General features: G+C 36.0%; 1 protein-coding gene and 1 non-coding gene across 2 annotated transcripts in view; both read right to left on the bottom strand.

Moving 5' to 3' along the window:
- The window catches only part of LOC143233536 (uncharacterized), a 32,089-nt gene extending 15,629 nt beyond the window's left edge, over positions 1–16,460 (bottom strand). The window contains exons 1-8 of the mRNA XM_076469864.1: positions 16,344–16,460; positions 15,744–15,927; positions 14,929–15,120; positions 13,956–14,182; positions 12,703–12,933; positions 10,326–10,916; positions 7,148–7,266; positions 3,611–4,212 (exon numbers count right to left, since the gene is read on the bottom strand). Of these exons, the coding sequence (XP_076325979.1) occupies positions 3,611–4,212; positions 7,148–7,266; positions 10,326–10,916; positions 12,703–12,933; positions 13,956–14,182; positions 14,929–15,120; positions 15,744–15,927; positions 16,344–16,460 (2,263 nt within the window). The remainder of the gene's footprint in view (positions 1–3,610; positions 4,213–7,147; positions 7,267–10,325; positions 10,917–12,702; positions 12,934–13,955; positions 14,183–14,928; positions 15,121–15,743; positions 15,928–16,343) is intronic.
- Positions 4,836–4,907, bottom strand: TRNAQ-UUG (transfer RNA glutamine (anticodon UUG)). Its single transcript has one exon. It is a non-coding gene; the product is annotated as a tRNA-Gln (tRNA).

Raw genomic sequence — 16,460 nt, forward strand, 5'->3', positions numbered from 1 at the left:
CAGGCATAAACCAAATGGGAAAAAAAAATAGAATTATCGTTTTCAATTAAACGTATTTAAACTGATTCATCTAATAAAGTAATTCAAAATCAAATACTGGTAACGTATGTATGATCACCAAGTACCGTGACTGTATGAGTAAAGTTCAGAAACTGAATGTTATTGAGAAGTTTGTTTGTAACCAATGGAAACTATATATTCAACCAACTCGTCTTTCGTTATCCTCTGGAGCGGGGATATACAGAATAAAAACCCTTTAACTCATCTGGTTAAAATTTAGCTGAAATGTGATATACTAGTCAAGATGGTGCCTAAAGTTAGCAGAAAACCGCCTCTTCCGCGATAATAAAAGCATGCAAGGCACGAATTTTAGCTTTGGAACAAATACGTATCTATACTGTTGAACGCCATGGGTCAATGTCCTCATACGAAAAACGTATTTGAACAACTAATCAAATAAGTCTTGGGTATAAACATTTCTGTCAAGTGTGTACCTACTATCACACCCTTTTAGAAAACTTCTAGAACGTTGCTCTCACCCATTGTCTTGTGCGGAAGTCAATCATGAGCACAACTCCAAATTTGTATATAAATAATATACCTAGTTTGCATATATCAGGTCATCCGATAAGTAATGTCCGAAAATTTAATACAGAAAGTGCATCATCATTTGTCTTTGTAAAGAGCTTTAATGATTAAAATATGTAGTAGGACGTGCATAAAATGTTCAGATAAATAAAAGAAACTAACTCAACTCCACTTTTCAGATCTCTAATCAAATAAACCCTTATGAAGATGGATATGTCTGAGGAGCATACAGTGGAGCGCCATTAAGCCGCAGACCAGTAAACCGCGAAATCGCTTAAGCCGCTGGAGCAAGTCTTGTCCCAAAATTTTTGATGTATTAAATCTACTACCTGGCTTTTAATGTTTCTCACACTCTTCTTGTCGTTGACACTGACATGACAAATGTGTTTTTTCTTATTGTTTAACTGCCAGTTAATAAATTCGGTATTAAAAATTTAATAATTTATGCAACTGCGCAATATCGTTACCACGAGATTTAAAATGGCGGCCCGCAAGTAACACGGGAAGACGAAATTTTACAGGGAAAAGCGAACCATCGCAATGCATTGGTCGTTTGTGTTAAAACGGCACTTGTCAATTGTATCTGAATAGTCTATACATTAATATTATAATGATCACGCAATGGCCCGGATGAGGCTCCTCGGCGGAGCTGTTGATGACTTCGGCTTTTCAGTCACAAAGATTTAAGCCGCGGTTAAGCAGGTTGACCCCCCAAATACCGCGGCTTAACGGCGCTCCACTGTATTAAGCATATAATGATTTATGAGTTTGAAAAAGGTAATAGTACAGCAGAAACTACACGAAACATTCGAGGTGTTTATGGTGCGGAGTCTCTCAATAAAAAAAAATGTCAAACGTGGTTTCAGAAGTTCAGAACAGGTGACTACAGCTTAAGTAATGCGCCACGTTCTGGTCATCCTGTTGAGTTTAATGACGACTTGCTGTTGGTTGCAGTTGATGAAAATTATGCTGTAACAGTTGAAGAACTAAAACAAACTTAATTCAGCCCATTCAACAGTTCACCGTCATTCATCTACACCACCTTGGAAAGGTGTCGAAACTTGGAAAATATATCCCCCATGATTTGACAGAAGCCAACCTTAGAGCACGAGTGGACATTTACACTTCTCTGCACTCTCGTGAACGTAACTCACCTTTTTTGAACAGGGTAGTGATTGGAGATGAAAAGTGGATATCATAGAAAAACGTTAAGCGCCGTAGACAAAAGATCAGTGGAGGTAAACTGGCTAAAGCACAGGTCAAACTGGACCTCCACCCTAGAAAGGTCTTGTTAAGCGTTTGGTAACTTACCGTTAGTCAAATCTACTTTGAGTTGGTTCTACTCAATGTAACGATTACATCAGATTCTATTGTGAACAGCTAGAGCGCTTGGATGTTACACTAAAAAAAAACTACACTAGGAAAAACTTCCACATCCTCCTTATTCTCCAGACCTTGCCCCATCTGATTATCATCTATTCCGAAGTTTGCAGAACTATCTTGATGGAAAAGAGCTTGGAACACATGAAGATGTCAAAACTACCCTCTATACATTTTTTTACCTCAAAACCCCAAGAATTTTATAGAAGTGACATTCAGAAGCTTGTGGATCGTTGGCAGGAAGTAATTAATAATAACGGATCATACATAATTAACTAACATTTTTCTGAACCTACAACTGGACATTACTTAAGGGATGACCTGATACAAATAATGTGTTTTACACAACAGTGTACAGGTCTTAATAGAGCGCCTTGGTCAGTCAAATATGTATGACTGAAGACACCGTCAAATTGCAAGTTATAAAACTGATAGTTAATATGGCAAACATAGAATTAACGTGGACAAACGTCATACGACATGGATGATTGAGGGGATAATTGTTATTCTAAATGTGGAAATTTGTGTCACGAGATATACATGTTCATGCGTATTATATAAAGTTGGTCAAATTCGTGTTTACAAAGTATCAATCACATAATGTGTGTGTAAGTAAACACTACTTATCACTGTATATGTGATATGTTACAAGTGTCACTAACAGTCAAGTGTTCACTGTGTAAATAAATATCCCAGCTACACTGATGAAATTAAACTGATTTTGTACAAATCATTTAAATGATACGGGTCTTGGGTTCGCGTTACGCGATACGTAAAACTAAATATGATAAGCACAGTTACAAGAAATAATAGTGATGAGCTAAGAGTCTGCCAGACCTAGCATGGACTAGTAGCCAGAGAAAACTGTGGATTCCGAGTTAGAATCCTGTCACCGAACATGATCGTCCCTTTTAGCCGTGAAGTTATTAATGTGACGATCAATCCTACTTTTAGAAAGAAGTACAAAGGTTGATTACAGGCAGTGTTGCCTAACCACTTTTCCCTCTATCCTATCACTCCTAAATTAGGGACGGCTAGCGGAGATAGCCCTCGTGTAGCTTTGCCATAGATAATTATTGTTTCTCACTAAAACTGGTTATTTTGTAGTGTACGACTAAATATAGTAATATTTATTACGTATGAATAGTTATATTCAAATACTGTTAGCAGAAAAGGAACACCACATAATGCCCTACTAGGTGTGTAATCTTAATATTTGTAATTAGAGTTAGTAACTATTCCAAATACAGGATCACAAATGGTAAGTTGTTTGTCTGTCTGTTTTTGAATTTCGCGCAAAACTACACAAGGGCTATCTGCGCTAGCCGTCCCTAATTTAGCAATGTAAGACTAGAGGGAAGGCAACTGGTCATCACCACACACCGCCAACTCTTGGACTACTCTTTTTACCAACGAATAGTGGGATTGACCGTCACATAACGCTCCCAAGGCTGAAAGGGCGAGCATGTTTGGTGTGACGGGGTTCCGAACCAGCGACCCTTGCAATACGGGTCGAACGCCTTAACCACCTGGTCATGCCGGGCGTAGGTAAATCGTTAGGTAATGAAGTGCCACAAGTTCTTAATGTATATCTGTAACTGGAGTTTGTAATCTTCCAATTATATACGTTATTATACTGTACAAGTTGTATAATATTTCCAGTTATCAGGAGTTCGCAAGGAGGTATTCCACTGGTAATTGTCCCCTTCCGCTCGCTTATAAAATGATGGCGGTGTTAATTGAGGATCAGGGATTGAGTATATCCTCCTAGGGTTGGTCATTTCAGGCATACCATTGGACAAAAACAAGGCATTTGGATTAAGTTGAAAGGCCATACAAAGATCGCATGTACAAAAAGAAGAATACCTAAATGAATTTGTAGCTGCTGATTGATTGTGTTGAGTCCCAGGTGACATCGATATATAACTATAGCCAAAGGGCTGCCAAAAATTACAACTTTCTCTCAAAATATCTGAAAAATCTGGATGGTAATTTACATAATGAGTCTGTCCAGAACTGTTTCCATCTAAACTTTGCAAACTATCAATTCCATTTGTTGTTGTACTTCTATCTCCAAACATGGACAAAATAAAACCTTCATTTTCTGGTTCTTCGATATGCACTTCAAGCATCGGTTCAGTAAATTCAGGTGGAGATGAACAGCTCACGGAATTGGTCCAACTCTGGGAAGACGATCGTTGGTTTTCAGTAACGTACAAACGAGCAGATTCGCTACTCGGTTCACTAGATGGAGAAAATGTATTATCAGTTGATATACGAATTTAAAATGGACTTCTTCACGAGCTGTCTAAGTATATTCGTATATTTTCACTTGTGTATTTCTTTTTACCACTTCGGATCTTTTAGAAGCTGGCGGTAAAGATGAGTTTAGTAGAATTAAATGATTGTGTTGTGTAAACGTGTCTCGAAAATTACGTTAAGTGTTAAAAACCTTTTGCTGCTTAACAAATTTCTCTTCTCAAAGTTGGCTCTATTCAATTTAATGGCGTTTACAGAAATGAAAAACACACCAAAATAAAATGAAAAATATCTTTTCGTACTTATGAACTGTATCAATATCGTGTTGAAGAGATTCTTCGTAACATATACTGTAAAACGCTTGAAAAACCCTACTTAAAATGCTTGTAGGAAACACAAGAAACATACAAAGCGAAAGCAATTACACTCCTATGTAAGACTGGTAGGTATCTTTCATGCTTTTCTATAATGGGTTTTCACCAGTTGTAATTTTAAATACCGGATTTGAGTTTATTCTCCTAAATCTCTTCCTAATGTATTATTGCTTGGAGAAGAAAAAAAAAAAAACACCAAAATTTGGATATTGAAGACATACGTTAAATAACTGTAGGTTCCACCGAGATTTGAACTCGAATCGCTGGATTCAAAGTCCAGAGTGCTAACCATTACACCATGGAACCTATTAATTGTTTATTCTAATACAAAACAATTGTACGCAGAGAAAATTAATCTTGCATCTTGTGGATTACGATACAGTCAATCTATTGTTATTTAATAATTATGAACAATATACTTTTTCTTTTGGAATTTAGCACAAAGCTATTCGAGGGCTATATGTGCTAGCCGTCCCTAATTTTGCAGTAAAAGACTAGAAAAAAGGCAGCTAGTTATCACCACCCACCGCCAACTCTTGAGCTACTCTTTTACGAACGAATAGTGGAATTCACTATTACGCCCCCAAGGCTAGGAGGGTGGAGCATATTTGGCGCAACGCAGATGCGAACCAGCGGCCCTCAGACTACGAGTCGAATGTTTTAACCCACCTCGCCATGTCATGCTCTACAGAACGTTAAAGCTGATTTTCTTTAACAATATAAAATGAAACATATGAAAAACGAATATTTTTTTCTCATTTACCACATCTGCCTCCTGATTGCAAATCTCCGAAATCTTAAAACTCGAGATCCCGTTTTACATACCCGTCATGGGCAATTTTGTTGCTTTGTGCTTCATAGCAAACAATCAAATGAACAACATCTGCATACGTGCAACATTCCATCTCGAAACACATAGGTTGTTTTCTGACTTCACTGTCATAATTTGCAATTATTCCTTAAGCCTACGCCACTGCTGGAAGGTTCAATACAATTAGAGAAACAAGAGTAAATACCACTTATGTTATTATCTAACATAAATTATATCAAGACAAAAGAGATAACGTCCATTATATCAGTTTTTATTGGTTTATATTTCTATATACAAGTGATTCTTTCATTTTACAATCTAAGAAACTGATGCCTCTACTGAGTACTTTACACGTAACTGGGCAATCCGTCTTTCGTATATCACAATTCTCGTTGTCATTTATTGCACGTCTGCTTTATCTATATACTGCAAATATTCAATTATAAGTTTTTCAAAGGGTTTCCCAGATTCTACATTGCAGATAACATTATATTTTACGTATTCTAAAGAGTATATGATATCCTTTGTTAAACATTTTCCTCTCGTATTTGACGAGTTAACAAAACCCAAGTCTCACATTTCACACTTCCTTTTTATTCCCGTTTATCTCATCAGAAGAACGGTCAGCCGACTAAAGCAGATTATTTTATGTCCAGTTTAGCATTTACGAATACTTTGTTTTTCGGTATCACAGAATAACTCTTCAGCGTTTACGTGATTTTCTCAATACATTTAGATTCAATCATTTGTGTTTCGTAAACAAACGAGGATATTGATCTGTTATTAGCGAAATGAAACCAATAATAAAATACGTTTCTCTAAATGTAACTTGAATTTAATGAAAAAATACACACACACAAAGATCAAATGTCCTGCATTCACGACAATCCACGTAATTTTTACGTCATTTAACACGTTCCGGATTAGCCATCTATAAACTTAAAGAGAAGTAAATGTGTAAAAACCATTAAACGACACTTTTATTAATGATATCGGCATTAAATGGACGATGATTTATTTCTCTGTGTCAGTTCCACAGTAACAGTAGACACCCACGTAAGTAATCTTTTTTAATCTATAATCTTCCATTACATTACTGGCAAGAAGAATAGTTCATTATAGCACTGGTCTTGCTATTGTATTGTTAGTTCATATACGAATTTAAAATGGACTTCTTCACGAACGTTCTAAATATATATGCGTATATTTTCACTGATGTATTTGTATTTACCTCTTCGGATCTATTACCAGCTGGCGGTAAAGATGAGTTTAGTAAAATTGAATGATTGTGTTGTGTAAACGTGTCTTGAAAATTACGTTAAGTGTTAAAAACCTTTTGCTGCTTAACATATTTCTCCTCTCAAATTTGGCTCTATTCAATTTAATGGCGTTTACAGAAATGAAAGACACACCAAAATAAAATGAAAAATATCTTTTCGTACTTACGAACTGTATAAATATCGTGTTCACGTGATTCTTCGTAACATATACTGGAAAACGTTTGAAAACCCCAACTTAAAATGCTTGTAGGAAACACGAGAAACATACAAAGCGAAAACAATTACTATCCAAATTAAGACTGGTAGATATCTTTCATGCTTTTCTATAATGGATTTTCACCAGTTGTAATTTTAAATACCGAATTTGAGTTTATTCTCCTAAATCTCTTCCTAATGTATTATTGCTTGGAGAAGAAAAAAAAAAACACACCAAAATTCGGATAATGAAGACATACGTAAAATCACTGTAGGTTCCACCGAGATTTGAACTCTGATCGCTGGATTCAAAGTCCAGAGTGCTAACCATTACACCATGGAACCCATTAATTGTCTGTTCTAATACAAAACAATTGTACTATATAACGCAGAGAAAATTAATCTTGTATCTTGTGGATTTCGAAACAGTCAATCTATTGTTATTCAATAATTATGAGCAATATATTGTTTCTTTTGGAATTTCGCACAAAGCTACTCGAGGGCTATCTGTGCTAGCCGTCCCTAATTTTGCAGTAAGACTAGAAAGAAGGCAGCTAGTCATCACCACCCACCGCCAACTCTTGGGCTACTCTTTTACGAACGAATAGTGGAATTCACTATTACGCCCCCAAGGCTAGGAGGGTGGAGCATATTTGGCGCGACGAGGATGCGAATCCGCGACCGTCAGACTACGAGTCGAAAATTAATCTTGCATCTTGTGGATTAAGAAACAGTCTATCTATTGTTATTCAATAATTGTGAACAATATATTTTTATTAATTATATACGTATTGGTGAGATCACTGCAATAATTAACACCTTTCGGATTTATCGAAAATTTACCTTTAATATTGTCAAATCAGCAAAATACAGTTCATGTTATCTTCAAACATCCAGCATTTCTTCATGCTTCGCGAAAAGCTTCTCGAAGGCTATCTATGCTAACCGTCCCTAATTTAGCAGTGTGAGACTAGAGAGCAGTCAGCTAGTTATCACCTCCAATCCCCAGCTCTTGGCCTACTTTTTTACCAACCAATAGTGGGATTAACCGTAACATTAGAACGCCCCCACTGAAAGGGGCGAGCATGTTTGGTGCGACCGGGATTAGAACTCGCATCCCTCAGACTACGAGTCGAATGTTTTAAACCACCTAGTGATGCCAGGACTTCTGGAAAGAGATTCGTTTGCAACTTCAATAGTTTGTATTAATGTTTCATCCAGTTTACGAATTGACTGTAAAACTTCTATTGCCGTTTAACACAATCATAACTTAAATGTTGTTTGTAGTTAAACACAAAGGAATGTTTGTGCTCTGCCCACCAAGGGTATCGAAACGGAATTTTTAACATCACAAGTCCGCAATATGTCCAGGGTTGCTGATGAAGGGTAGAATACATCAGAACGACGCTTAGTAATTAGAGGTAAATTAAACTTAACTTGAATTTATCTTTAAAGTGTATAAGAAATCACCATAGGCTTATGTATTTACACTATTAAAAGGGAGGTTACAAAACTGATGTAATATAACCAATCAAATTGTTGAATATCTAGCATCTGAATAAAGTATCCAATAGCACATCATAGTCAATTATATTCCTAATCCAAATCAGATCTGTGAGAGCAATATGTCGGTAAAAAACAACACGCTTTTAGTTTCTCGAATTACGAAAACGATGGATAAAAGTATTGTAGAACACTGGTTTAGGGTTAGTTTAAAAGACGATAATGGCCGATTCACCTTGAGTTATTAAATTTCATTCTTTGTAAGTGATTTCAGTAAAATTATTCACCAAAAATTGACCAAAATCATACGAAAGATAAACAAAACCGACAAAACAAAAATTAAAAAGCGTTATCATTCGTAGTAGCTTATCCTTCTATATTCAGCTTACGAAAAGTTTTACCACATATTCTGCTGGTGTTGTTTGTTTATTGTATTCTTTTTTGTTACAACAACAAAACATTTTATTGACAGTATGGACAAACATCTGTTGTGGCTCCATCTGTGTTGTTAGAAGAAATTAACAGTTTTTAAATTATCAAACAAAACACACTTAAATTATAAAACAATACGTGGCACAATGAAACTAAATAAACAAACTTAACTAAAAATCTACTGTTACACATTACTAACAATAAACTTATTTATATAAATACTGCACTTTTGCTCCTGAAGTTTACAGTTAAACCAAAGTCGGAAAAGAAAAACAAAGTGTCGTTAGCATTTCACAACTTATACCACGATCTGGATTTTCGTTTTTTTTGTGTGCGTTTTTTTTAATCGTGTGCTTAACTTCTTATGACATAGTAGAATAGATACGATTTGATATCTTCGTACAATGTCAACGTTTTTTTACAACACAATACGCTGAAACGTAACGTAAAATTAATTATACAACAACTCGCCTCTCTTGCCAAGGAGCTCTCATAGGCTTTATCAATGACGTAACATTTAAAATATAAATTTCAAGTAATACTAAGAAAAACACTCAACTGTATAGTTTATGCTATACATCTAGAATAAACCTTTATAAAGGAATCAGAAACTCAATTAGCCTGTTCCAAATTACCTAATAAACAGAACATGTCAAAACATTTTAACACCGTACACTTTTATCGTCTGTAAAACGAAATCGACATCAAATGTTTTTTTTTCTCTTTTATGTGTGAAAGGTGTAGTATACTATATAACAACAATTACATATTTTGTTTTCCACAATGATAACAAACGTATTGTTCTCCAAGCAGTAACAAACGTTTGAGATTGGCTCGTATTAATTTGTCCTGAAATTTCAAAAGTTTAAAATAGATACCATAAACAATGGCTCGCCTTTTCATCTATAAGTTAAAGATAACTCGACCAACAGGTTTTTTTATTCTTGCTGGTCGCGCCCTCTGCTGAAAAAAAATACTTTAATGAGTTAACAGAAATCACGTACAAACAAAATATATATATATATATGGATTGGATAACGTGTATAAAAAAAAATACGTTTGCACTTAAACTCCAGATTATAATATCAGGTTTAACATTACTTGCGTCTTCCAACAAGTTTAAAACAAACTTACGACACAAACACTTATAATAAAGTTTTGTTTTACTTTCTGGAGAAATGCGACGAAACACTAAATCAAAACTAGAAAACTTAAGTCATTAACGATAGTAGTTCTGTGTTGTAAAAACAGAAAACTGAACTATTAATACTTCTTTCTTCTGTCTTGTAAGAAAGTTATATTACTATCATCCTAGCATTCCGGAACTGTCGTTGAATGCACGACGTCACTTCCGTTACTCAGAGATTGATAAACATCTGTGATGTCGACATCACAAGTGGACCAACAAGAGAAACAATGGCGTAAGAGATGGCATTGACGAAGAGACCAGTCAAAATCTCGAGGAAACAATGAATGTGTAAGAAATGAAAATAATTAACTGACCGCGGATGATCTTGCAGGAGGCAAAGTCTGGTCCGAGGACAATGGTGGATGACCCACCGATGATTTTAGGGGTGATAAGTTAACTGAAGGTGATTTTGCTGTCAAAACTGAAGCCAACAGTGGTGTTTTAGTAGACGAAGAAAGGGTTAACTGTGATTTTTTGGGAAGACGCTGACGAAAGAGACGAGGGTATTTTAGAATTTGATGACAAAGTAACCAATACTGGTCCCGAGTAAGCCAACGATGAAGTTGGTCTAGAGGAAGCTGACAAAGTGATGACCTGGGGTCTTTGTGATGACGACGAAACAGATGATGGTATTTTGACGTAGAAGATGGAAGAGCAAACAAAGACCTCGAATTTGAGGATGTCAAAGGTACCTTGACAGATACTTCCGAGGCAGAATAACTGATACTAGTTGAGAGCTGATCAGACACTGCTGTGTCTCGTCGTGACACTTCCGTCCTGTTTTCGTCTTCAGGCGTTTGTAGCACGTCAGACGAAGAAGATAAATCAAAATCAGTACTACTCGAGACATCGCAATTGGGGCACTGGTCACTGTCCATACCTTTTATGTAGCACTTGTTGCAATGCTAAGAGAGAAAAACAGCTTTAAAAGGTAACACGTATGATGTAATTCGATCGCATAATAAAGCAACGGTTTGATACAATAAACGTCAAGCTCGTAACTGCAACCACCTTCAGGATATATAAACAGTAAGAGAAAGAAAGTGGTTAACTTACGTCATTCGACGCACCACAGAATAACTAATTTACATCACAGAATGTGCTACCATCGAAACTATTAACAGAACTACATTACTACTACAAGACGTTTATAACTTTGTTTTGAATATAGCACAAAGCTACTCGAGGTCTATCTGCGCTCGCCGTTCCTATTTTAGTAGTGTAAGACTAGAGGGAAGGCAGCGAGTCATCATCAACTACAGCCAACTATTGGGCTGCTCTTACCAACGAATAGTGTGATTGACCCTCACCTTATAACGCCCCCACGGCTGAAGGAGCGAGCATGTTTGGTGCAATTCAGATATATATGTAATTTATGTATTTTTTTAAAATGTATTTAGAACTAGTCTGTGCAACTCAACGCCTTACATATGAATTTTCTGTAATGTTTACAAACATTAAATATAACAAAGCTCCTGGCACGTTTACGGACGTAAAACACTAAAAATACCGGATTCGATTCCCTGCAGTGGACAGAGCGCACATAGCCTACTGTGTAGTTTTGCGATCATAACAACAAACAACAATATTATTTATGATTTACCAAAGCATCTTTTAGAATTTTCACACTAGCTACACACAACTTTCCCAAAGTTTCAAGCTGATAGAGTAGGAGGAAGGCAGCTAGTCAACAACACCCGCCGTAAACTCTTAGGCTACTCCTATTTAACCAAACAATGGTATTCAACCATCACTCTTATAACGCATCCACGGCTCCAACATGCTTAAACATAACGTACGTTGGTTTAGATGTGTTAAAAGACATCTCTTCATTCACCTCTATTAATTTACTATATTTCCAGATGGTTATTTTTGGATCAATTAGTTTTGTTAAACTACCACCAGTCACTTAGAAAATAACAGCGAAATGCCATCTCAGTATAAAATCTGTTTTCACACCTGATTTTTTTCATTTATTACAGTTGTCACTAGTTCTTTCTCTCTCTTACTGATGTGACTTATAATCAATTATTAATATTCACGTAAAATAAATTTAAAGGTACAATTCGATTTAGATTTCACAGCTAGATTATTCGATATAGTACAATTAAGACCGATAGATTATTCTAGGTTTACGATGAATTTTAGTTTCAATATTTATTGATACGACTGTTTCTTTAATAGCCTTGTAAAAAAAATAAAACTTAGAATAACATACTTTATAATCAAATTTCTCCCTTGGCGTGTTTCTCTTATAACAAAGCCACATCGGGCTATTCTTCTGAGCCCACCAAGGGGAATCGAACCCTGATTTTAGGGTTGTAGACTTACCGCAGTATTAGTGGAAGGCTCTTTCCCTTGGCACACACACGGATATGCTTATGATGCTAGCATTCGTAGTTTTGAGTGTGTAACAAGTCTGTCTCTCAGTGGTTCAGAACTTAAAACTTACAATGTTATAATTTGGGGGTTCAATTCTTGCAGATGGGAACAACACAGAATGTCACTCATGTTTGCAGCTTTGTGCTCAAACAAAACTATATATGAAGTTATAAAGAAAAACTGATAACCTAAAGTATGTTGATCTAAGGTGTTAGGTAAGCTTTCGTGTCTCATCCACAAGCACAAAACTCTCTTCTTTAAGAAACCAACATACTGTACGATAGTAAAGACAACAAAATTATGACATACCATACAATGTTTCTCGTCCATTACACAACATTTCATGCACGTGTTGCAGTGGTTACGTGGGTTTACAGACTCTTCACACACGTAGCCTCGACACCAAGAGAACTGTAACTTCTTCCGACAGTTCCCATTTGGGCAGTCCCTTAACCCAGGGACAACGTCCAATAAGGTGGCTATGTATCCACAGCAAGGCAGGACAACCGTTCCTAGCAGGTAACGCCTCAAATTTGTGACCTGAGGAAAAAAGAAACAAAAAACAAATTAACAAAACAGCGAACACAAATCTCACGTCACAAACCAAAATAAATAGGACTCGTAAAAAAATCTTGAATATAACAATTTCTACACTCAATAAAAAAAAACAAAACTGTTGATACCACATTAGGTTCATTGCAATGATTGACTCTTAACTTCTACACACACACACCCCATTCCTCTAAATCGATGCTATCATCATACAAACTATGCAGTCTTACAAGAAAATTCAAATTTAATCTTGACTTTTTAAATATCCAGTGTTTACCAAGAGTTGTCTTAATATTCATGACTTTATAGTTATTTAAAAACCCACGAATCTAGGGTTTGTCCTCTCTGTGGTGGATGATAGTTTGGTCAGTTTGTTTTCTCAATAGCCCCCCCATGTTGGTCTTGACCAGCAGTTAGAATGATATGGATGATACAAACTTTATTTAATTTCTAGTCAGTCTGTCTTCTTCATAGCCACCTGTTGGTCTTGACCAGCAGTTGGAATGATATGGATATTACAAACTTTATTTAATTTCTGGTCAGTCTGTCTTCTCGATAGCCGCCTGTTGGTCGACCAGTGGTTAGAAGGATATGAATGTTACTTTATCTAATTATGATCATATTACACACATGTATAGTTATGTTAAATGTTGGTTACCATCATATTAGCATTTCAATCAGTTGACATAACACCCAACCATGAGAAGGCTTGATGTTTAATCAATAAATAAAAAGTGCATTATCAAATGATAGTGCCATATTAGGGTGCACTACATAAACTTCTAGTCGCTAAAAACATTTATCACTTGTAAATCGTGAGTAGTCCATTTCTTTTGGTCATTTAAAACTTTTATTAACCAAATACCATAAAATTTCCACATTTTCAGAACTACTTACTGGTTTCTACATATTCTTTCAAAAAACATATAAAAAATGAAAGTATGCAACAAGGGGGCAGTTTGAATAATTGCGTTGTAGACGTTGTAAAGAAGACAAGGGTCACTAATGACCTTTTCCAGATCAATCTCCATAGATTCCAGGACATTGAGTGGATTATCACAATCTCCACACATGCAAGAAAGCATCGAACACTTTCTGATCATTTTGGCACAGGAACAACGACCCGTTCGACAACTTATACGGCAGGAACACGTGGTTGGAGAATACAATGACTTGACATCTGGAGGAGCTTGGAGCATTTCCAATAGAGTTTTGTTCCTACTGTCTTCCAGAAGTTCTAAATAAATAATACTACATAAATATTTGAAGTATAACAGTAAACAAAACATTAAGTTACTGCTTAAATAAATTTATTAAAAAAGTCAACAATCTATTCGATGAAAAATATTCAAAACAAGAATTTCTTCAGAAAATAACGTTTCTGATCTATGTTCCTGTAACATTTACTCTAAAACAGCAAATATTGCTACATGACTGTTATCTAAATTCCAGTGCTGAATGTGTCCCTAAGTAGCTCAAGAAGTAACCATGAGGAATTGTTACAACTCGATTCAATCCCTGCAACATAAAGACAGCACTAAAACATTAATTTTTCAAAACAGTTTGTAATAAGGGATAAAACTAGTATAAGATGGTATAACATACCTACAACTGGATTAATGTATTTTGTTCAATGCATCAAGTGCAACATTAAATCAATAAGCACTGCCATAATACTGGTTGGAAGAAATAAAACAAAAATTATCAAATTTCACAAGGTTATTCATGTCAGTAAATTTACTCAGTCCACGTCATGTGAAGCATTATCTGTAATGTCTATCTTGTGTAGAAGTGCATGAATGCGAATCTAGAAAAACACAACAGATGCCACGAGTGCATCAACCATGCATTAACAGTACCATACTGAAGTGGATCGATTATAATTTGCATAATTCTTATCCATATGAAATAGTCTTCGCTGGGTCCATATCTTGACTACATGTTCCAGTGTCAGAGTACCATTAACTTTTCTAATCCACATACCATAAAAATCATCTCGGGAAACATTGCCAGAAGTATAAGAATCAGCATCTCTAAATGGGTAAATGTTCAAAGTAAAGAAACAAAGGTCATCTTCAGGCAGTTTTGGAAAGTCTAAAACGACGTCATGAACTTCAGTCTGTCTCTCTCCCCACAATGCCTTGAGACTTAGTCTTTGGGACTCTGTGAAGCAGTCTGTTGAAGTTTTGACAGTTCGATATCAGAGTTCTGCACGAGATTAGATCAAAGATTTTAATGTAATAACCAAAGAAAGAAATCTGTATGTCACTGAGGAACATTTACAGTAGTTGCCACTGCTTGGTGTGACCATCAACTGTTGCAAACACCAATGCACTTCAGTAACAGACTTTTATAACTTAGATTCTTCAACTGCGCATTGCCTGCATTTTTGAAAAATATAAAACTGACATTCAAAACCACAGCCTGAAACAGCAATATCATGTAGTTGCATCCAACACTGAATCTTTAACATTCTGATGAAATATTGCAGCAACAATATGTGGTCAAATACATCAAAAGGGTTTGACCTCCCAAGTCCAAACTGTAATTAAAACTCAAACTGGTCAAGAGATGACAGAGCTATGGGCTAAAAGTTAATAAGTTTGAGAAACTCAGAGCCATCTACGAGGATAAAAGGAACAACAAAGAAACAAGCTACAAAGTAAAACTGATACCGAGTACCTTGGTAAAAGAAGGATCTATAAAATGTCCAAATAATTTTATCTTTCTTGCTTTTTTTTTTTATAACTTAGTTTTTCATTCTTTCCCTGTCCGATTAGACAGATGAAAACACTCACTTTTAGCACACCGTCGTTTTGCTATGGGTTCTGTATCTGGTTCAGGCAGAGGGAGCTCTCCCAAGAAGGAACGTCCCTCTAGCGGCAGTTCTGTAAGATATTTGAATCGAGTGTCGAAGTGCCACAGATACATCTTCATTTTGCAGCTTGGTAATGACGTAGTGTCATCTGGAATACAGTTAAACTTCATACAAATGAACATCAACCAACTTTATAACCTGCTTAACTCTACGACGCACACTGTTTATATGGCATATTTTCTCTAAATCCATCGTATGCTTGTTACTGTACCGTTCTCAGTACGTATATAACTCGTTCAAGTTGACGACAATCAAATCCTAATGTTAGTTATTTTTAAATGCACATCACTCAAAAGGTTATTATTACTAACCATATAACTGATACATCACCTAAAAAATCTCGTTTTTCTTAAACCACAAAGTTGAAAATTGTGAAAACTTAGAAAAATGTAGAAACTAGAGAATAATATAAGTAGAATAACTTCACCAACCTTATGCAGTGGACACGATTTAATTTCTCCATCTGTAACGTCTACCAGTTTGAGGTATCGTATAGGTTAGCCGACGCAATAATTCCGACCCTCTGGTGGCGAACTCCAAGAAACATGGCCGGCTCTCGATCGACCAAGAGCTTAACTACATCACCTTCACACCTCATGGCCGTCACTGTCATAAATGGCACGACGATGCACGTCAT

This window comes from Tachypleus tridentatus, chromosome 1, assembly GCF_004210375.1.
Source record: "Tachypleus tridentatus isolate NWPU-2018 chromosome 1, ASM421037v1, whole genome shotgun sequence".
Classification (NCBI taxonomy): Eukaryota; Metazoa; Arthropoda; class Merostomata; order Xiphosura; family Limulidae; genus Tachypleus; species Tachypleus tridentatus.